Genomic DNA, 22,737 nt, shown 5'->3' on the forward strand with positions numbered 1-22,737 from the left:
ATCAACAAGTATTGCCCCAAAACCCCCCACAGCAGTTTAATCAAGTGACTCCCAATAAATTTGTAAATTCAACGAGTGAAGAGGATGAACAGAGGATTTGAGTAGTGAAATTAAAAGCAAATATATGATCATCCATTGCCGGAACATGAAAAAAAAAACTTTAACAAAAGCTTCAAGACATTCAAAGAAATTTAATAGCTTCAGTCAAATAAGCAGGAGATCCATGATAAGATTTGAGGATTCATTTAGGATTTGTAGCATATTTATTCTTGGAATATTGTAGTTGATTGCTGTAGTTTTTACGTGAAATTTTCCCAATGATCTTCGACGTTCCTCTGCATAGGTCTCGGCATACATTTATATAATGAGACAATGATTATGGAGGTATGTCCGATCCCATGTGGAGCATGAACAGCTTACTAGGGCAGTTCTCAGTCCACCTAAACATTAATAATAATATAAATGGCTTCTTATAGTGCACTCCTATTCCTCACTCAGTGACGCTCAAGGTGCTTCAACATTCAGTATTTACCTGCAAGGTATTTTGGAGCTAGGTTTTTTAAGTACGAGAGACATATTCCTTTACATACACACTGTAATGGTTTGCAAAGTGCTATGACGAAACATTCTGCCAATCAAACCTCAGGAACACAAGGCAAACCCCCCCTTTTTTTTTTTTAAGTGCACTGGGGTGGATTTCACAAAGGTAGTCCTAACTTAGGACTAGTCCTAGGCAATGCTAAGAGATAGGACCAGTCCTAAGTTAGGATGGGTTACTGGTCCTAACTTAGGACCAGTCCTATCTCTTAGCATTGCCTAGGACTAGTCCTAAGTTAGGACTACCTTTATGAAATCCACCCCTGGGTTCTTTTACATGTATGTGCATTACACAACACAAGGGACTAATGGCTTTATGTCCTATCCCAAGGACACAGCAATTTTGGTTAAGTGTCTTGCTTGTAAGGACACAAGTGTCTGGATCGGGACCCGTACCCATGCTTTGCTGAACAGTCAGTAAATAAGAGAAGAGCTGACAGAATGTTTCTACGTTTCCTACATACCTCTGATTTGACTCTACTGATACTCTCCATTTCCGATGGCTTTCTGCTTTTTTCATCTGATGGACTCCCATCCAGATCTACTTCCACACTTGTTCTATAACGCTTTGGCACAATTTCAGCATCTGGAGTTTTGCATAGATGTTCCGTTTCAATGTTATTGGAGCTTGTCATTTGGGTAACGTCGATGACAAACGGCGTCGGTGACAGGTAAAGGCACATGGAAGATTCGACAAGTTTGGTTTCTTCAGGAGAACCGGGTTCCGCGGAGGAAGAAGAAGAAGCAGTTGGAATGATTTGGGAAGCAGCTATATCACTATTATCATTATCAATATCGGGTATATTCAGACAATCTCCTGAGTGATTAGGGAATATTGTGTCAACTTCAAACAAAGAACTTATATTATTATTATTTACTCGTTGGTTAAAAGAATCGGAGGGTATATTCGGTAGGCATGACTCTTCTGTGAATTCAGTTACTGGCACTATGGTTTCCTCAACTTGAGGTTGATGAGGTTCATTGTTAGATGTCTTGAATTGCGAACGCGGTGGAGATGCTTCTTCAAGAAGCCTTCCTTCATGTCGCAGAAGGCTCTCAACGTGCTCTAGATATTTCATCTCTTCCTCTAGGTCTCCCAAGTCCCCGATGCTGTCAGCATTAGCCAGCATGCTCTCGCCTGTTTCAGTATCACTCTTTAAGTCTGCACAATCCAGTTTTGGAGACTCAAAGTCTCCATGAGTCGATGAGGGAATAGATGAAGCTGTATCTGGGATTGGTACACTTTCAGGGACCGTATGGTCATCCGTAGAATGTGTTGAAGTCAGCTTTGGCAAAAGATCCGATACACTAGAATGTCTGGAGTTCACCGGTGTGTTTTCCTCATCCAAACAAGGGAGGGTGGGCACCCGTAGAATCTGACTAGACTTCCGCTTAGCGAGTTTGGGAGACAGTTTGATGGTGTCGTCTAAAACTTCTACAATTTCAGCTGAAGGGTGTCTGACTTCCTGGACTGATTCCACTTGAGACGGCAACTCCCGATCTTGATCTTGCTTATTGTGAGTTGACTTTGAAGCTTGTTTTGTGCGACCAATGATTGCTTCTACAGATTCCATTAAACTTGGGATATCATCCGCAGGAAAGTTGTCCAAGTCAACGGTCTTCATTTTGGACAAAAGTGGGCGTCTTCGGCCTGGTTTTCCTGAGTCTTTGGCTTCCATGAAGGTCTTTGCTTCTGAGGCCTGTTTGATGTTCTCCTGAAGTGTTGTCAAAATCTCCACAACTGTCTTAGGACCTGGAGGTATCTCCTGTTTGTCCGCAGCTGTTGGGTACGTCTCTGAACGCTGACGCGGTATAGGAAGCGTCCTAGGCATGACGATATCGCATTCTACATCGAACGGGGAATCGTCCATGCTGGAAACACTGAGACCACTCATAGTACTCCCAATGTGATCATAGCTACTCCTCGATTCACGGAATGATTTGCGAGAGCGGGCAATCCGCTCATTGCTTGATAAAGGCGACGAATTGGAAATTTTCTCATCCTCTGCTGTCACGACAGTTCTCCCCGATACGGCATCTGAACCTTCCTCTAACCAGTCGTCCCGATCGAAACTTTCCAGAAGTCCAAATCCATCAAAGCTTGTCTGGATAAGTTTGTTACCCATTTCAGGCATGGTCTCATCGCTGTAGTCCCTCCCTGTTGATCCGTGTCCGTTACAATCCTCAAAACACGGTGACGTGGAGATGACTGTGGACTCCATGACTTCATCGGCAAATCCACTGCTGTCTGATTGCGCACTGTCAGTTCGTACAAGAGGACCTGGAAACAGAACAAATAAATTATGTAGCGGTTAAAAACACACACAGTCAAGGGATTTTCACCACGTTGTTAATTTGATGGATTTGTAAAAAGTTTTCAAGATGCACAAGACCCCAAGAAGCAAACTCGTTCCCAGTGGTGTCAATATCGCCGCGCAATTTTTGTATCTCTACCAAAATGCTTGCCCAATCATAACCTCTGGAAGGGTGACTTTGAAACATCCAAATATATTGGATATTTCAATTCGTCCTCGGTTGATCCAATCTGTGTTATGAAACTACGCAGAATGCCCTGTCGAAAGAGGCATTAAGTCATAGAGCAACTAGTCCCCTCTCTTTCTTTTTCATTCTCGTGATACACTTTATGCAGTTTAGGGCGACCATATCAAAACTTGATTCATTTGAAGTGTATTGCATCAAAACACATGCATTTTGTGCAAACTAAGTGCACGACAAGCGCCCTATAAGTGCTTGAAAGTTTTAAACAAGCATGCGCGCAGAGCACCTAATCAGCGTTGATTTTCACCACTTTCCTTCCAGGGGTTAGTGACTAGAGGTACAGTACGGCGCGCTGCCATGGAAGTGATGCTGCCCAAGAAGGTCTTTGTACAACACTCAAACACTAACTCAAGCTGACTGAAACAGTTCCCTTAGTTCAGCCAAAAGTCTAATAAGAAATCAACTGGATTTGTATCGGCCACTTCAAATAACAAACATGGCTTGTCTTGTGGTCTACAACAACACACTGGAGTGGAACACGTAGCATTTCAATTCAGACCGAACCATCCTGTTTAGCATACACAGGAGATCTTAATACACTGAACAAAGTGGTTTGCTACGTTTCAATCTTGTTGTCAGAAAGGTAGCCGCATAAAATTGCTTTTTGTTAAAGCCCTTCAGAAAACCAGAACAGGGTTTACAAATACGGAAAGGAATTATCTGATCAACATTAACTCTGGAAGAAAGAAGAGTCCAAAGTCAGCAGTTAATTTGATTAGAAAGTAGAACTACGAGGGGAGGTTTCCAATTTATCAGACAAGATCTTCGGTAATATTCTAACAAATGTCTGTGTATTATTTTCAGACTAGGTCCGCTCTTTTAAGTGCGTTATATTTCAGTTTTATCAGTTGGGTTAGTTAAGTAATCACAAAGCTAGGATGAGTCAAACACGATTCCAAGAGGTTTGAAAAAGGTTAAGTCAACATTGAAGGAATTGCATCTAACATGTTTAATGCTTTAAAGTAATCAACACACAAGACATGTACACTGTACATGAGACTCGACTGAATTTTCTGTCGATTTTATATTTGATATTCATATAGATTTTGACTGTAATTGAAACATGAGTTCCTAGTGCAAACCTTGTTTTTTGGGGCAATCATTAATGACATGTCTCTTCCGCAGTTCAAACTAAAGTTCTTTAGTTTGGTAAAATGTGTACAGTGCATGTCTACGCTAACACACTCATTAGGTAAAATAAAAACCTCTTTGACTTTAATGTTCCAACCCAAACGTTTAATGTTTTAAAGGGTTTTGGTACCTTCTGTAGTCTAAGTTCTTTGGCCATGACATGAGTCCCTACTCACTGTGAATGAAGGTGTATGTAATATAATTTACCTGTAGAAGTTTCAGCTTTATTAGTCGTCAAGTTTTTAAGAAAAAGGTGAAAATCACATATGTTTTCAGGAGAGTCGCGTAAATCTGTTGTAAATGCTAAAATAATTTTTGTCCCACTGAGACAAAAATTGTTTTAGTGAAATTGTTTAACTCATTTCTCAAAAACTACAGCACTTCAGCAAGTAATATTTTAAAGCTTTCTACCATCATTATCTTTAAACTGTGTCAGTTTAATATTTATCTGTGGACGTTTGTGTCTCGTGTCGTATAAAAAGTACCCAAGCCCTTTAATGTACGGTGGATTTCTTTTTGTTTGTGCAGTTAGCTGTATCCGAGTTAGCTTCTACGGCTATGGCTGAGGGTGTTGCCAAGGGCCTCCAATACTCTCAGCACACGCTGACGCAGTGATCTGGCCATAGCTGTAGCCATGACCACCAACTGAACCTGGCCTAAATGCCCAGATATGGATGGGAGCATCAGGGTAGACTGTTATGCAGATGTTAAAGTTATGAATCACTGGGATTGGTGCTAAATATTACGGTACAATCACATAATTTTTTAATCAACAAGTTTACCAAAATCCAATTATTTTTTGTTTTAAACGCTCCAAAAGGCAAAATGAAGTATTAAACAAAAACATCTAAAAAAAGAAATAGCTGTAGACATCATTTCATAGTATTGTGTGTTTAAACATGTTTTGTTTGACCTTGTCAGTTTTCAAGTTCACACGCAACACTTCAGTTACAAAAAAAGAAACAATAGACACTGATAGGGAGGAAGGAGGTATTGGTATTGTATCTAGTTACGGTAATGATTCGTATAGTGCATGGGAAATTGAAACAATACCACTTGTGGTTTTTCAAATAAGTTACATCTTAAAGGCAGTGGACACTAATGGTAATTACTCAAAATAATTATCAGCATAAAACCTCACTTGGTAACGAGTAATGGGGAGAGGTTGGAAGTATAAAACATTGTGAGAAACGGCGTCCTCCGAAGTGACATAGTTTTCGAGAAAAAAAAGTAATTTTCCACGAATTTGATTTTGAGACCTCAAGTTTAGGTCTCGAAATCAACCATCTAAACGCACACAACTTCGTGAGACAAGGGTGTTTTTTCTTTCATTATTATCTTGCAACTTCGACGACCAAATGAGCTCAAATTTTCACAGGTTTGTTATTTCATGCATATGTTGAGATACACCAAGTGTGAAGACTGGTCTTTGACAATTACCAATAGTGTCCACTGTCTTTAAAGGCAAGAATATGATACAAGTTCCCACAACCATAATGACAACAGAATTAGAATGTTTCCATATGTTATTGGTGAGCTTATACGATGTGGCAGACAAAGCTAAAACAACAATTTAAACGCAAACGCTATAGAGTAATAGCACTTAGTTGATGAGCTCAATCCAAAGCATTGATTTTCATTGGTTAAACTTTGACATAGCATAATTGGCACACATCCTTCAATGAAAAAAAAAATGGGAAAAAAAGATACATGAATTTTAAAAAGTGGGTTTGACATTTTAATCTTACCTCAGAAGGCCATTAGATAAAACCTGTCATCTTCTGGAAACATACTTATGTACTAATTAACAAAGTGCTCATATTTCCAACCTCCTCACTATGAAAGGTTTGTACCGCTAAACCACTTAACAACGTAAAAGCTTCGTATTCTGAATGATAAATTTCTCTAGAGAGTTAAAACTCAACAAAGCTTAACTGCTTCATGTCTTAGCATTTTGATAAATGGTTTAAATGACTAGCAGTTTCAACAACGGGAAATGTTAAGAGAGACCTAATTCTAAGACGTTTAACAAACATACTTTGAGTCTTCACCAAACACAGAGATACACGGACATGATTTAAAGGAACATTACAGAATTTGTCAGGAAAAAACTTGTCTAAAATCAAAGAATTACATAAAAACTTACATGATGATGATAGTAGCTAACATTCCTTGAAATGTTTCTGTCTGAAATGTCATATTTGATGAGAAATAATAATAACTAAACTCCCGTTTAGAGTTTTTCAATATTTTCTCGTGACCCAGATTGCCTATGTATATGTATATGGTGGATTACAGAGTGCTTACACAGCAAGTAAATGTTTTGCAAGCAAACACCAATTCTGCAATGTTCCTTTGAACACTCCCCATCTTTCTACCACTGTAATGACTCTTGGGAACATCGTTAATGAACCAGGTAATGGAAAGACAGACAAACCAAATAAATTAGTCCAACTCATGGTGGAGAAACGCTCTCCTATAATGGCAGAAAGGCATGCAGTACAGCAGAAGTAATGCTTGTTTCTCCATAGTGAGATACATGTAAATTGAGCTTGCTGATACGTATATTTAGGGTATTTCTTAATAATGGCGTGTTGTGGCTGAGCAGTAAAGTTCACTGGACTCAATACATTGAATAATAATAATAATAACTTTCGATTTATATAGCGCCTAATAACTAACACTTAATTCTCTATTCTTAAACAAATTCTTATATAGCGCATTTCACAATAACCGTATCAATGCGCTTTACATTAGTGCCCTGGTCAATAACATCCCTTTTTTAAATAATGTTTCTCAGCTCCCTTGGGAGTATACAACCTGGGCAACAGTTTATATCGCTCCAAAGGCTTTTTCATTCACAATATCAACCTTAACCCTCGCAGGTACCCATTTATTCCCCTGGGTGAAGAGAAGCAATTATAGTAAAGTATCTTGCTCAAGGACACAAGTGTCACGACCGGGATTCGAACCCACACTCCGGTGAATTCGCACCAATACTTGAATTCGATGCTCTTAACCACTCGGCCATGACACTCTACAAATAGAATAACAACTAATGAGCACTTGGATAAGCCCCTAGGGGTATGAAAGAGCGCTATTTAAGAACCCATTATTATGATCATTAATCAAATCCATGAACATTTTCACAAACTCAAACCAGTGATGTAATTATGTGAGTCTTTGTGTCATAATCCTCCGTGGTGAGATGAGAATGTCCCAAAAGATCTAAGTGGGAACTTGACACTTTACATGGTCAGCGGAAGAAAACATTTGGGGTTACACCTTCTAATTATGACACTCCATAATGACTTGTGATTCTGAGATAGTCGGAGCTTGATAATTACTTTAGTTTAGTTGTAACACTGATGTTCTTTTCTTAAAGGCAGTGGACACTATTGGATATTACTCCAAACAATTATTAGCATAAAACCTTACTTGGTAACGAGTAATGGGTAGAGGTTGATAGTATATATAATATTGTGAGAAACAGCTCCCTCTGAAGTGACGTATAAGTGAGAAAGAAGTAATTTACCACGAATTTGATTTTGAGACCTCAGATTTAGAATTTGAGGTCTACAAATGAAGCATCTGAAAGCACACAACTTTGTTTGACAAAGGTGTTTTTTATTTTATAGTTATCTTGCAACTTCAACAACCAATTGAGCTCAAATTTTCACAGGTTTGTTATTTTATGCATATGTTGAGATACATGTACACCAAGTGAAAAGACTGGTCTTTGACAATTACCAATAGTGTCCAGTGTATTTAAGCAAATTTGTCTCCTATAGACAGCACACAAATTTGATGACCATTTGAGCATAGAGTTGCTTATGTACAATAAGAAGCTAAGTATAATCAAATTATGCTTACCAGCCAAAATACCATGTCATGCTTTAAAGTTATTCTAAGCACTGAACTGTGCCCAATTTCATAAAGCATGTAAGCACAAAAACCTGCTAAGCTCAACAAAACATCTGCTTTAATAGCAAAAAGAGATTACCAAACAACATTCTATAAGGTTTACGTTGCTGCAACTGGTGCCCCGCTCATTTTTTTTATAGTTACGAAGTTTGTTTAGCAGTATTTTCTGCTAAACAGCTTTATGAAATTGGCCCCAGGTGATATCAAGTATTCATTAAGATTCCTCCACAAAGAAAAACATAAGTAATGGGCTGGCACTGGTAACCTCTTCATTCTCCATTCAACCAGATAACACTCACATCAATTAGACCAAGCAATCTCATGGAAGCAATGACTTCACTTTCCTGATGTATCCCTCCCTCAAGTACAGACTGCAAGGAAAACCTTTACCCAGCCTCATGATAAGATCTTGACTCCCAGATGGGTCAGAAGATACAGCTCAAGAATCCTACTGCCGAGTCTCGACCAAAGCAGCTACAGAACTCAGTTTCTTTCTGAGAGCTGTACTTGAGTTTTTGTTCATTCAAAGGCATCATCAGCTCCCACCATCATCTCTACATTAGTCTTCCCTGGAGGATGCATCTTACACCGCATCCCTAAGACGATTTGGATACTGATGGGTCAGAAGATATAGCTCAAAAATCCTGTGCGGAGTCTCGACTAAAGCAGCTACAGAAATCAGTTTCTTTTTAAAAGCTGTACTTGAGTGTGTTTGTTCAACTATCGGCTCCTACCAGCCCCTCTACGTTACAGTCTTCCCTGGAGGATGCATCTTACATCGCATCCCTAAGACGATTGGGATACTGATGGGTCAGAAGATACGGCTCAAGAACCCTGATGCCGAGGCTCGACCAAAGCAGAGCAGAAATCAGGTTCTCTCTGAGAGCTGTACTTGAGTGTGTATGTTCAAGGTGTATGATCCGCTCCTACCAGCCCCTCTACATTACAGTCTTCCCTGGAGGATGCATGTCACTCTGCATCCCTAAGACGATTGGGATGCTGATTCAAGAAGCGGAAACCCTCGATGGTTGTGTTTATCTGCAAATACTCTCTATATGTACACTTCATAATACAAAAAAAAAAAATCACATTATAGTGAACAAAACAAGCTGATCTCAGCAGACAAAAAATTAAATTGAGAAATTTAGTAATTTTAATAAATTTGTATAATTAAAGTCTAGGCTGGGCTCTTTTATGTAGATGGCCAGCAGTCTTGAACATCACTCAGGGTTGCAGGTCATTTTGGATAGGGGATTTTATTTTTAGCAGTCAAACAGTTCAAACATAGTCGATGGCACATCAAATATTATTTTTACGTCTAATGTGTTTTCCCCCCTTTATCTCTACATTTGAAGAGAACTTTATTATTTGAACTGGGCATAAGGGTTGTTAACTGTTGGAACTCAATATGATGGAGCTACAAAGATTCTGTCAAAATCAGTCTTCGGGACGCTAACTCAAGATAGCATAAGTCATGTTCCATCAATTTGGAAAATATAATTACATTCCACACAGACAGACATACAGACAGACAGAATTAACAATTCACAAGCCAGCTAAATCAAAAACGGAGTATTTGGTCTAAAAATAGCATCTCTATGATTAATTCAAAATTCATAGCCCCTCAATATTGTTCAAGTCAAGCTATCAAATTGTTAAAGCTATATTGTCTGCTTGAAAGCACTTCTATGCAATTTGGCCAGCTGTCGGTAGAAAAGATTGCTTGACAAAACTGTGCAGGATAACATGTAACCATTCTACACACATGTATTACATGGCATTTGGGCTGATAACCTTATGGAAAGCATAATGTTGCTCACCTTGGCTACTTGTTGTGCTTTATAGGAGCTCAATGAAATCGGCCTAGACTTTCTTAGAACATATACCCTCCCAATGCATGTAAGGTTACAAATATTCACTAATCATAGAAAACAAATAGCTTTTAGCCTTCAAGAAAGATTGTAGTAATGTTCAAATGCCAGGCCATTAGGTTCTATATTTTGCATTTATTATACCATACATGTAGGTCCTTTTGGTAGGTGAGTAGTTTGCAACAGGCTACAGCTAAATCTATTTTCAGTAAGACCATGCATTGTTTAATGCATAAATCAATGTGTTGTAATTTAGTTGACATTGATTACACCATAATCACACGGAGAACACCTGCTTTGTCAAATGTCAACGAAACAGCCCCCCCCCCCCCCCAAATAAAAAAAAAACAAACACCATAATCTCCAGATATCCATCATCATTTTTTCTCCAACACAGACTACTATGGTCTATCGTTACTGAGTTTACTTTTCGCTTATTTGCTTTTTGAGGTTTTTTTTTTTTTTTTTGCAAAGGTGGAATGAAAACAAGTTAATTGAGCTTTTCACGATGGTATCCACAAAGTAATAACAAGGGAGTCTGATGTCAATAAGCAGAGTATATCATAACGGTAATGGGCGTGCCATTTCATGAAGCTGTTCAGTGGGAAATATTGCTTGATAATTAATGTGCTAAGCACAAATGACCAGGGGACCATCCAGGGGAAATGTAAAGTACACAGTAATCTAGCTGGTTGACAAATTTTGCTAAGAAGGACTTTACCATACTTATTACTTTAAATCTCTGGAAGAGGCAAGACGAATTGTTGGCATTTCAAAGAGTATGCTTTGATTTTATCTTTCAGATCAGCCCCCAAAATATTAAATGGAATGTACTAATTTGGTCTTTGGAACCATTCAATCCTATATAATAATATTACCAATAAATTTTATGTCTTAGCATCTTTCCCTAGAAATGACACAACAATGGGAAGTTACCTACATTGCATTTTGTTCCATTTTTGTAAAAGATAACTATGCTCTCCTGTCAAGCAGAGAGAGTAAAGAATTGATATTGGTAAAATAATAACATTAGTTTCAATCAGAAAGCTCTCTGCTAAGTCCATACCAGTTCCATCCCCAGAGAAATAATTCCCTCTGAAATAAGTTGAAGATACAGCATTATTGCTCCCACAGGTTCACTGTTGCTTATCTTATATTTCAATCGCTGCAACTGAAACAGCATATTATGGTTTGTGAACTGCACAAAATCCATTAGAAAAACATGTCATGTTTGTGTTTGTTTTTATTTTAAAAGCTTTGTTTTTCTTTCTCCTTTTTAAAATGTGAATTTTATAATCTGTCCATATGGCTGTCAAGGTTTTCCCCATCCACAAGCTGGATATGAGATGATTCACTTGAATTCTATGTTGATACACACGCATCTTGGCAGATATGAAAATAATTTTTGTAATCTTTTTATTACTTAGTTCAAAAAATATTATCAAGATAAAACCATTTCCCAAGCTCCAGAATTCACATTAATCATTCAAAACCAAGTAGAAAACAAACAAAATACCTCAATTCAGCATCCTTTGGCAAACCTTCAAAAATTTGGGTCCAGAATGCACCACAAATTTGAAAAGTCCTAGGGAGAACTCTGGCTTTGTGTTTTTTTTTTTTTTTTCTAATAGAGACTAGAAACTACCCCACTCTTCAGTAAAACAACGAGGTACTTTTTCTGAAATACAAATCATGTTACAACATAAAGTGTTAATTTTTTTCAATATGAGGCTATATGGAAGTGTCGTGGCCGCGCGGATAAGAGCAACGAATTCAAACTCTGGTGTTTCTGGTCAACAGAGTGTGGGTTTGAATCCCAGTCATGACACTTGTGTCCTTAAGCAAGACACATAACCATTGCTTTGTCTTCTGATGGGACATAAAGCCATTGGTACCATGTGTTGTGTAATGCACGTAAAGGACACAGTGCACTTATCGAAAAGAGAAGGGGTTCGCCTGGTGTTCCTGGCTGTGGCTGCTGAATGCGCCGTAGCACCTTGTAAACCCTTAGAAGCTGCTACACATGTACATAATAAGGTCTCAGAATGCATAACTTCAATCTTTAATCTTTCTGTAAAAAATGTAAACATACTAAGCACCTTGAGTATCTTGTTGGTAGATATGTGTGCTATGTAAGACTTTGATATTATCATTATTTTATTATTATTTATTGTAAAAAAACTACCTGGAATAAAAACACCATAAATTGTTAAATCTGTTCAATATGAGGCTATATCTAAAAAACTACATGAAAAATGCGTCAGTTCTTAAATTCAAGAATACATTAATTTCCATACTCTCATAAAAGAATAACAACAGTTACATGTATTACGGAGTAAAGCAAAACATGATTTGATGCATGAAAAAGTGCAGCAAAGCTGTCACAGCAGCCAACGTGATTGCCTTCCATTTAATACGAGCCTTTATTGCAGCATCGTGCGCTTAATTTATAGTCACCGGATATGAATAGTTCTTTGGTTACACTGCCTGAATAAATTGCAAACACTAATTGATGTTGATACTAATGGCATCGCCTGTAATAAAAAAAGGGTCAATCGTCCAGACTTGGTAATGAATTAATGGTATTACACGAATCAGGAATCTGATGCTTGCAGATTATTTATGGGCGGAATGAATTACAAATGGCAGGGGAGTTTCGGAGGAGCTGGCAAAATATGTTCTTGCTTAAGCAAGACTTAGCAGGGAAACAGTGTTTGTCCTGTGTTTTGTTTTCTAGATTTTGTTTTGTTCCCCCCCCCCCCCCACTGCATGCTTCACCCTCCCTCACTCAATACCTTTTGGTCCCTTCATGTAGTTGTCTTCTTCAATTGTTTTTGTTATATTTTTCCATTATTTATTTATAAATTAATTTATTCTTCTATTAATTTTGTTCCCATTTACTTATTTATGTATTTATTTCTATTATAGTTATTTGTTTAAGAATTAGCTATTTCGCATTAATATTTTGTCTAGGGCCAACTTACCAATTTGTTTGTTTTTTATTTCTAACTTTTTTTTTTTTTTTTAATTACTTCATGATTAAAGACACTGGACACTATAGGTAATCACTGTTAGCATGAAAACTTACTTAGTAACAAGCAATGGAGAACTGTTGAAAGTATAAATCATTGTGAGAAACGGCTCCCTCTGAAGTAACATAGTTTTCAAGAAAGATGTAATTTTCCACTAAAATTTCGAATTTAATTTTGAGGTCTCGAAATCAAGCATCTGAAAGCACACAACTTCGTGTCTTCCATTATTATCTCAAAACTTCAACGACCAATGGAGTTCAAATTTTCACAGGTTTGTTATTTGTTCACCAAGTGAGATACACCAAGTGAGAAGACTGGTCTTTGACAATTACCAAAGGTGTCCAGTGTCTTTAATCTTCTTGTACTTGCTCCTTTGTAAAGTTGTTTTGTTCGTCTTGGTCAAATAAATGTTTCAGCTGGGAGCAATATTCAATCCACAAAGCAGATTTGTGTATTTTAGAAGTACAGCCTCAAGAGAATAATACCAACCATGTTGATATTGCGTTTTCCTATTTTCATGGACCCGGATATAAACTAAGATTGTGTGGATTGTAAAAGGAAGCATAAGTCATATTGCTGACTCAAGATTCTGTTGGTCATGCTATTTTGATTTCATTATTTCCAACTTCCATCAGAGAAGGAAACGTGAGAAGAAATAAATACAAGGAAAGGGAACATGAGAAATGACAGTCCAACAAAATATTGGTAGAATAAACAGGCTGCATGTTTTACAGAGTTTTTGTGGACCCTATCCACAAGCAGAGAACTTGGGGCTGGCCCGAGGTGCACTGACGTCACCACGAGAAGGGTCACGTGATGATGCGGGGTTTTTTTTCCAGGTGGAACGTCGGTAAATATCTGCAGATGTTCGTCCTGGAAAAAAAATAGGTGACTTTTCCAGGACGAAACGTGGGGTAATTATCTGCCCCTGTTCGTCATGGGAAAAATAAAATACGCCGCCCGGACAAGCAAATACCGGGGTCGACCTGGGGAAACTAATTGAACGCACCCAATACATGTCACAATGTTCAATATAAAGCACAAGTGTCAAAACAAAAGAACCTTATCATGTATGAAAACACAGTATCTCTCCAAAGAAATGCACAATAAACGACATTCTTTTTCCCCATTCTGGGAATACATGTTGCAATGTTCAATCTAAACACAACAATCAATACAAAAGAACCTTATCATGTACTAATGCACGTTTTTAAAATTCTTTTTCCCCATTCTGGGAATACATGTTGCAATGTTCAATCTAAACCCAAGATTCAATACAAAAGAACCTTATCATGTACTAATGCACTATTTTTCAATTATTTTACCCAATTCTGGAAAACATGTCACAATGTTCAATCTAACCCAAGAATCAATACAAAAAACCTTATCATGTACTAATGCACTATTTTTCAATTATTTTTCCCCATTCTGGAAAACATGTCACAATATTCAATCTAAACACAAGAATCAATACAAAATAACCTTATCTAAGAAAAACCCCAAGTAGAAACCAAAAGCTTAACAATCAATCATGGGTTCTACAGATTCTCCTAACAATAGTCTTGGTTGAGTAACATCTCCAGCCTAACTAAATTAAGCCAACCTAATAAAATGATAAATATGCTTGAAACGCCCCAGAAAAATGCACGTTAAAGAAACATTCTTAAATCATTCCCCATCCTTGGAAAACATGTCACAATGTTCAATCTAAACTCAAGAATCAAAACAAAAGAACCTAATCATGTAAACAAACCAAGTAGTTATCAGAAGCTTAAAACTGGGTTCACAGATTATCACCATAGTCTTGGTTGAGTAAAATCTCCAGCCTAACTATATAAAGCACACCTAATAAAATGAAAAATATGCTTAAAACTCCCCCGAAAAATACACGTTAGAGAAACATTCTTAAATCATTCCCATCCTTGGAAAACATGTCACAATGTTCAATCTAAACCCAAGAATCAAAACAAAAGAACCTTTTAGTATTAAAATAACCACAAGTAGAAATCAAAAGCTTAACAATGAAAACTGTGTTCTACAGTTTATCATAATAATCTTTTTGCTTGAGTACCATCTCCAGCCTAACTAAATTAAGCACACCTAATAAAACATGCTAGCAATTCAATAAGCAGCCAGTGTTTTTTCAATCGATATCATCCCACCGTTAGTGATGAACAAATCTTCTCACCATGTGACCTTGAGAAGACACCGCCCAGGGAGAAGAGCATCCCAGGAGGATGTGTGGACTGTAGGGAAGACAATTAGGAGGAAGAAAGCTCGCAGCATCCTACTTATTCTTGTGTAGTATTAACGCCCTCCCAATCAACATTATGGAATCAGATGACGTCATCTCAAATAGTTTTCTATCACCAATTTGGTGATAGAGATTATCAGAAATTTCATCTAACCATGCCTGTATGCTTCGTTTTTGAAAGGGCAAGGGCACCAAGGCATTTTGTCCTTGGTAAAGGGCACACTATGAGGTGATTACATACTTCTACAGGCCTGCAAATTTCAGATCCTAAAATATGACTTGATGCTAAAGTGCTGAATTTGCCAAATTGCTAAGAAATTCTTAATTCCAGGAAATTACAAGATGCAAATAATCTACTGCCTTTAAACATATGTTTAAAGGCAGTGGACCCTATTGGTAATTACTCAAAATAATTATTAGCGAAAAACCTTTCTTAGTGACGAGTAATGGGGAGAGGTTGATGGTATAAAACATTGTGATAAACGGCTCCCTCTGAAGTGCCATTGTTTTCGGAGAAAAAAAGTAATTTTCCACAAATTTGATTTCGAGACAGGTTTGCTATTTTATGCATATGTTGAGATACACTTAATGTGAAGGGTAGTCTTTGACAATTACCAATAGTGTCCACTGCCTTTAAGGTTGCACAGCATATCAAAGTAAAACAGGCCATAAAATGCCGAGGCTCCAAAAGCCTTTTAAATTCTAAACGGAAGAGTATATTTTAATAACTTATTTTTTAACTTTTCACCAAGAGTATAACTTGTACTTCTTTCTTTCTTTCTTGGGGTTTTCTTGCCCTGTTTTCTTGTCACAAATGTCATTGTAACTGGTCTTTGCAATAGTTGAGTAGCAGGTGCTTAAATATGCCTCTAGTGTATGTACTACTGTAGTTCATTTTATTGTACAAAGTAGTTTTTGTGATGAAAACAAAACACCACTTTTTTCGTCTTCTTTTTTGGGTTGCTTTTATCTAAATTTAAAAAAGACGAGTGATTAATTACACACAACCATAATGATCAGGAAGAAGACATTTTGGCCCTTATGTTGGCCAAAGTAATGACAACTTGATGTTGAAACTTCAACGTGACTGACACAATAGTATTATGTTCGCGAGTCAATGACTATTCTATGACAGAGAAAATGCTATCAGGGAATTAGTATTCATCTACTAGATGGCTTCCTGGCAATTTGCTAGATAATAATATGCTCATGGCTGATATTACAAGATATTACAAACTAAGTGCATATCATTTACATTGACAAAAATGCTTCAAAGAAGAAACAATAATATTAATAATAAAGACATTTTTAAAGAGCCTAAAACCTCTCAGCGCATAAAGAGAACAATAAAAATATATATACAATGAGAGAATTGTGAAAAAGTGATCGAGGAAACGTATCCACACCTTTTGTCCTGAGATAAATCGCAAACATTTACAATAACTAGATCTTCTGTAAATAATTGGAGAAAAATGTTCAGTGGCCGATTATCTTTCTTGAAATTTGAATACTCATTCCTAGGAGTTTCTGGCAGGGTTTTAAACAACCATACGGGAAGAGAGTTGCGTGAATTGTTATTTGATGTACATGTTGTACATGATATCATAATCGTGTGCCCTATACGTTTTCCTACAAAGTTTGTGAGTGGCAATGCTTTATATGAATCAAATGTGAGTGGCAAATGTAGTCTAGTAATTAAAGGATTTGGGTTCTTTTTGTAACACAAAACACAAGGTCCACAGATTTACATTAAACTAACACCGTTTGAAGATAATGATAGTAGAAAAGTACCTTAAAATATTAGTTGCTGCGGTGTTGTAGTTTTTTGAGAAATGAGTAAAACAATGTCATGAAAATACGTTATTTTTCATAACATTGTTTTACTCATTTCTCAAAAAACTTTAGCACCTTAGCAAGTAAAATTTTCAGGGAAGCTTTCTACTATCATTATCTTCAAACTGTGTAAGTTTACTTTAAATCTGTAGACATTGTGTTTTTTGTCCTAAAAAAAGTACATAGACCCTTTAAGAGGTACATCTCTATAAATCTTGGAAAGTCTCAAGCATACATTGTACACTGCCATCATCTGCATCTTGCAATCAGGGAGATATTGAACAACAATCAGGGAAATGTTTAGAACTACATTCAACACAAGGCAAAGTTTTCATTGTCAGGGAGATTCTCAAACTTGTTCGACATGCCAGAACATGTAAAGAATGGTTTATTGTCGCGTAACTTTCTGCAGAACCAGGAAGAGTTGGCAGCTCTATATCCAGGCCATTACATCAGTTACATCAAGGAATTTACTACCGGTTCATGTATGTCTTCGTCACCTCTTGAGTGCAAAGGGACTTTTATAGTGAAGCTGTAATTCATCTTTTACTATGAAAGTTTCTGGTTTTGTTTACTTCCAAAAACAGTTTCCGTATTGAAACGTTTTAAGGGGCACCAAGGCAATTACCGGGGCATAGAGGTGATTGCCTTTGTTACCTCAAAGAAGCAATAGGCCTGCTGCCCCAAAATTTCATGTGACTGGTATCCTGCTAATTTTTGATGAGGTGAAAGTTGTTAAGCAATATTTTCTGACACTTTGGTTTGTCACTTTACTGTAGTAATAATAATATCAAAGTCTTATATAGCGCACGTATCTACCAACAAGGTACTCAAGGCGCTAGTATACAGAAAGAGAGGTTATTGAAAGCTATGAGTTCTTAGACCCAATTATGTAGCACCTTATAAGGGTTTACAAGGTGCTAGGGCGCATTTAGCAGCCAAATTCAGGTACACCGTGGCGAACAACTTTTCTTTTCAATAAGTGCACTGGGTTCTTTTACATGTGTTATACAACACATGGGACCAACATATTTTATGCAACGCTTCGGTGTCTTGCTTAAGGACACAAGTGTCACGGCTCGGGATTTGACCCCAGACTCTGTTGATCAGAAAAACCAGAGTCTGAATTATAGGCAATACCTTTCAAGGAAGCAACTGACTCTATGCCAAGAAATGACAACAGAAATCTTTGTAGGGTTGCATGTACTTTTAAAACAAAAAGCAAATGCTGCATTCTTTCGTGTCCAGAGAACACATAATTCTCAAACTAATAAATCCCTGACTAAGAATAGAGCAAGCTAGTCAAAACTTTGAGACCAATTAAGAACCCACTCTGTGGTAGTGAAGTTAAAAACTATCCACTTAAAGCTAAGAAGTACGTGTAGTCCCTGGCGATTTTCTACCTTTCGCCCAGGTACATAGTACAATGTAGTTAAAAGGCAGGACAAAAAAAACCTACACCAAGTTCTGAAAATGTACACCGCGGTAGTAGAGTAAAGCAAGAGAAGTTCTAAACAGAAACAAAATTTACCTGGCATTAAAAAAAAAAAAAAAACATCGTATAACCGCAAACCAAATATATTAATAAATCCCTGTCGTTAACTTGATGGGCTTCCCTCAAAGGTTACTATGGGGAAGCAATCTCAGTCCAAATTAAATCCATTGTAAAGTAATTACACGAGACAAGGAGACGAAGGAGACGTCTTGTACAGATCTTACAAATCCTGAAGTACTTTGGACATCACACCAAAATGTAATAAAAAAGAGCGCACCCAAACAAATCTATACCATTTACCCATAAAGGCACAGGGGTCGATTTCACAAACAGTTAGGAGATATACAAAACGTGCAGCTAGTCCTAAGTTAGGACTAGTAACTCGTCCTAAGACGAGATAAGACTAGTCCTAACTCTTTGTGAAATCCACCCCTGGACAGCTTTTATTGGTAAATTGATATATCTCAACATATGCATAAAATAATAAGTCTGTGAAAATTAACACTCAATCGGTCATCGAAGTTGGAAGAAAATAACCTTGTTGTCTTTTAATAATTGAGTGAGTAATTACCTCAAAATCTATGTTACTTCAGAGGGAGCCATTTCTCTCAATGTATTATACTATCAACAGCTCACCATTGCCAATTATTTTGAGTAATTACCAATAGTGTCCAGTGCCTTTAAGACAAAGAAGTCTCCCACATATTACATTTTCTTGGGGAAGGGAGAATCTTAATTTCCCGTTTTTTTTTTTATTTGGATAATGATATATATTCCAGAAGAGAAAAGAAAATGAAGAATTTTCAGTTTAAGATGCTGGAGGAAACTACAGAGAATTATGCAAAGGGAGAACCCACTCAGTCAATCAAAAACTGAAAACCCAGTCCACATATTGTGGGATTCGAACCGGGGTCCCAGAGGTAGAAGGCGAGGCAAGACACCGCTACACCAACCTGACCGCTGTTATTCAGTTTTACTCCCAACATAAATGTGAATATAACAAAATGTGAAATGTGAAGAAGAAAACAAAAACTCCAGTAATATCAACAAATTATCCAGTTAAGATTTGCCTATACCATGAAGTGCCCAGTTTGTCTTTAGCACAAGACATATCAACATATCCCTAATTAATACAATTTTCATAGTTTGTAACAAAATAGACCACACAAAAAACACTACATAACAACATTTCTTAACAAAACAACAACTTATCCTTGGAAATTTCAGTTGAAGATTTAACACAGTTGGGATTGGGGGGGGGGGGGGTAGCAGGCACAGGAGATAGACAAGACATGGAGGATTTCATTATAGGTGCGTTCATTTAGCTTCCCTGGGTCGACCCCGGTGTGTAGCGGGGTTTTTTTTTTCAAGGACGAGTGTGGGTAATTATCTGCACACGTTCATCCTGGAAAAAAACCTCACCACACACCGGGGTCGACCCAGGGGGAAGCTAAACCAACGCACCCTATGTTTAACTAGCAACCACTACATCATGTGATCATGTAATCATGCTATCCTTTAACACAGTATCCCAAACCATGCTGAATAAAAGCATTCGACCACTTCTCTAAAATAAAGATGTTCACTTTGTATACATGTACACCTGCCCTCAAATTGTAAGAACTACGTACACACACAAAAATGTTGTCAGTATTTGGTTATGAAATTCATGTGAGAATTATTTCAAGGGGAATTAAACAAACGCCATTGTTATACCTCGGTAACAAATTATGAAGTTTTATTGGTCGAGAACCAATCCCGTGATGTGGTACAAAAACGCATGTACCATGGCTAAGGATGCGTGCTATGCATAACGCATAGGGCAGAGGTTAACATCAGGGTTTTTTACCGGCGATTTCCAGCCCTTTCTACGAAACAACCGTGGGTTCGAGGGAACAGTGAAGAATTGTTTCTTATTTGAACAACTGTTCATCTGCTTATTAAACCACTGCATACTCCGTCGTAATAATGTTTGAAGATGACAACAGAACTGTGAGAATAGGAATAATGATGTTACCAAGGTATAACAAAACATTTGCCCCCTCGGTTGTACAAAACACAATGGATCCCGTCACAGCGTGTAACAATAGTATAATGGTAAATTCGTTAGTATCATCTGTACTACACTGTACACAATCAGAATCTACAATACACTTCCAATGCATGGTTTTTGCGGCAGTCTCGCATTATTTATGAATGCAACATTTGAACATGTTACTGTCAAATCAGTTTCTCTAAGATGATGCAGGAAACAGTCAGGGGGAAAAAAATATACCTTTTTTCTCTCTCTCTATTGTTGGCATGACGACGAAAGAGCACAGTTCTCAACATTCTGTGACTGCAAGTTAGTATTACATTTTTTAAAACAATGTATCACTATGCAAATCATACCAAATATTCACAAAGTTTTTAAGCACTGTTGCCAAATGAGCAACATCTACATTTTGGATAACAATCTCATTGAATAAGAGGCCCAATTTCATTGAGTATGCTTTAGCTCAAAAAGTAGCTAAGCACATAAAAATTATGCTTACTGGAACAAGGTTACTGGCCACAATACCATGTCGCATGCACAGTTTGTGAATGATGTTCTGCTCATTTCTGCTAAGCAAAACATTAATGACCATTTTTGTTTGCTTAGGCAGCTCTATGAATTTTGGCCCGACCTTCCCTGTTCCACATACATGAAGAGGAATCACAATTAAATACTGCAGCATTGTTGAAGGAATGGCTATGATAACATGTGATGAATAAGATAAGAAAGAAATCAACCTCACTGACATTTAATAATAGCGACATTCCCCAGTGACAAACAAGGAAAGAAAAACAGCATTGTAGAGCGTATAAACGATTCTTGAAAGCAAAGTATACCTTTGGTTTATTGGAATCGCTCAAGTATTTTGAGATATTGCCAAACATCTTAAAGAGGAGTACACCTTTGGTTGTTGGAAATGTTCCGAATGTTATGAGATAAAGCCCAAAATCTGCAGCGAGTACATGTATGTCCATGCAGGAAGGATAATTCATAATAGGAACACACAATCTGAGAAGTTTCACCGACAGTGATGCTTCTCTTTTCGGGCACAAAAACTTACATCTTTTTACTTGACCACATTACATCAAAGTGAAGTGTTTCTCAAAATACTTTATACCTGTATACTCTTGAAAGCTATGTAGGCTTCAAACTAAAAGTTTATATTGCCATTAATTTTAAAGATGCTATGTCAGATTTTTGGCCGATTTGACCCAAAAATTTTGATTTAAAATTCAATAGGTATTTTGATGGGGATCGAGAAAGTTACAAGCTTTCATTTGAGCCATTGCTCAAAAAAGTCCGCCAATTATTAGTAGCAGTGAAATAAAGTGCTCAAAGTTAGTTTTTGTCGGGATCCCCACAATATATCACGTGACCAATTCTTATGTGTTTTATAAGAAACGTTTTAAATTTTGTTCATGGTTACTGACCATTAAAAGTAAAAGTTAATTTTTTTTCCGTTAGAGCGAGTGATACTCTTTGAAATACCATTCACTCAAAAAAATCTATTTTTTAATGTTTGGGGCCAAAAATCTGACATAGCATCTTTAAGAGTAATTACCAAACGTATGCCTTCCCTACAAGTGAAGAGTTAGTTCAAAACTACAACTCTCAGAATCACATCACGTTGATATCAAGCCTGATGTCTTTCTTTAAATGCCTTTAAACTATTTCCGAGAACTGCCTTATTTGGCGAGGGCCATCACATACGTAAAACATAATTAAGAACAAAATAAAGATTGTGGAAATACCTTTTTCTGTGACCTTGTCTGCGCTTTTGTTGACTGGACTTCCCTCCTCTTGGTTCTCAGTACTGGAAATCTAAACAATAAGAAAGGATGAAGTGGTCACAGTCTAATTTTTGTTTAAAGGACAGCTCTTTTAAGAACTGAGAAGTCTCCTAAATTTCAAAATATATACTTTGCGATAGTAGAATATAACGCAAGACAAGAACATAATCTACTTGGCAAGTAGATCCACATTATGGTGCTACCCAAACCAAAAAT

General features: G+C 37.2%; 1 protein-coding gene across 3 annotated transcripts in view; it reads right to left on the reverse strand.

Moving 5' to 3' along the window:
- The window catches only part of LOC139939458 (uncharacterized), a 106,880-nt gene that overhangs the window by 21,565 nt on the left and 62,578 nt on the right, over positions 1-22,737 (reverse strand). For all 3 annotated transcript variants that reach the window (XM_071935390.1, XM_071935389.1, XM_071935388.1), the window contains 2 exons: positions 22,483-22,552; positions 1,062-2,878 (listed from right to left, as the gene is read on the reverse strand). In XM_071935390.1, coding sequence (XP_071791491.1) covers positions 1,062-2,878; positions 22,483-22,552 — 1,887 coding nt within the window. The remainder of the gene's footprint in view (positions 1-1,061; positions 2,879-22,482; positions 22,553-22,737) is intronic.

Source organism: Asterias amurensis, chromosome 7 (assembly GCF_032118995.1).
Source record: "Asterias amurensis chromosome 7, ASM3211899v1".
Taxonomy (NCBI): domain Eukaryota; kingdom Metazoa; phylum Echinodermata; class Asteroidea; order Forcipulatida; family Asteriidae; genus Asterias; species Asterias amurensis.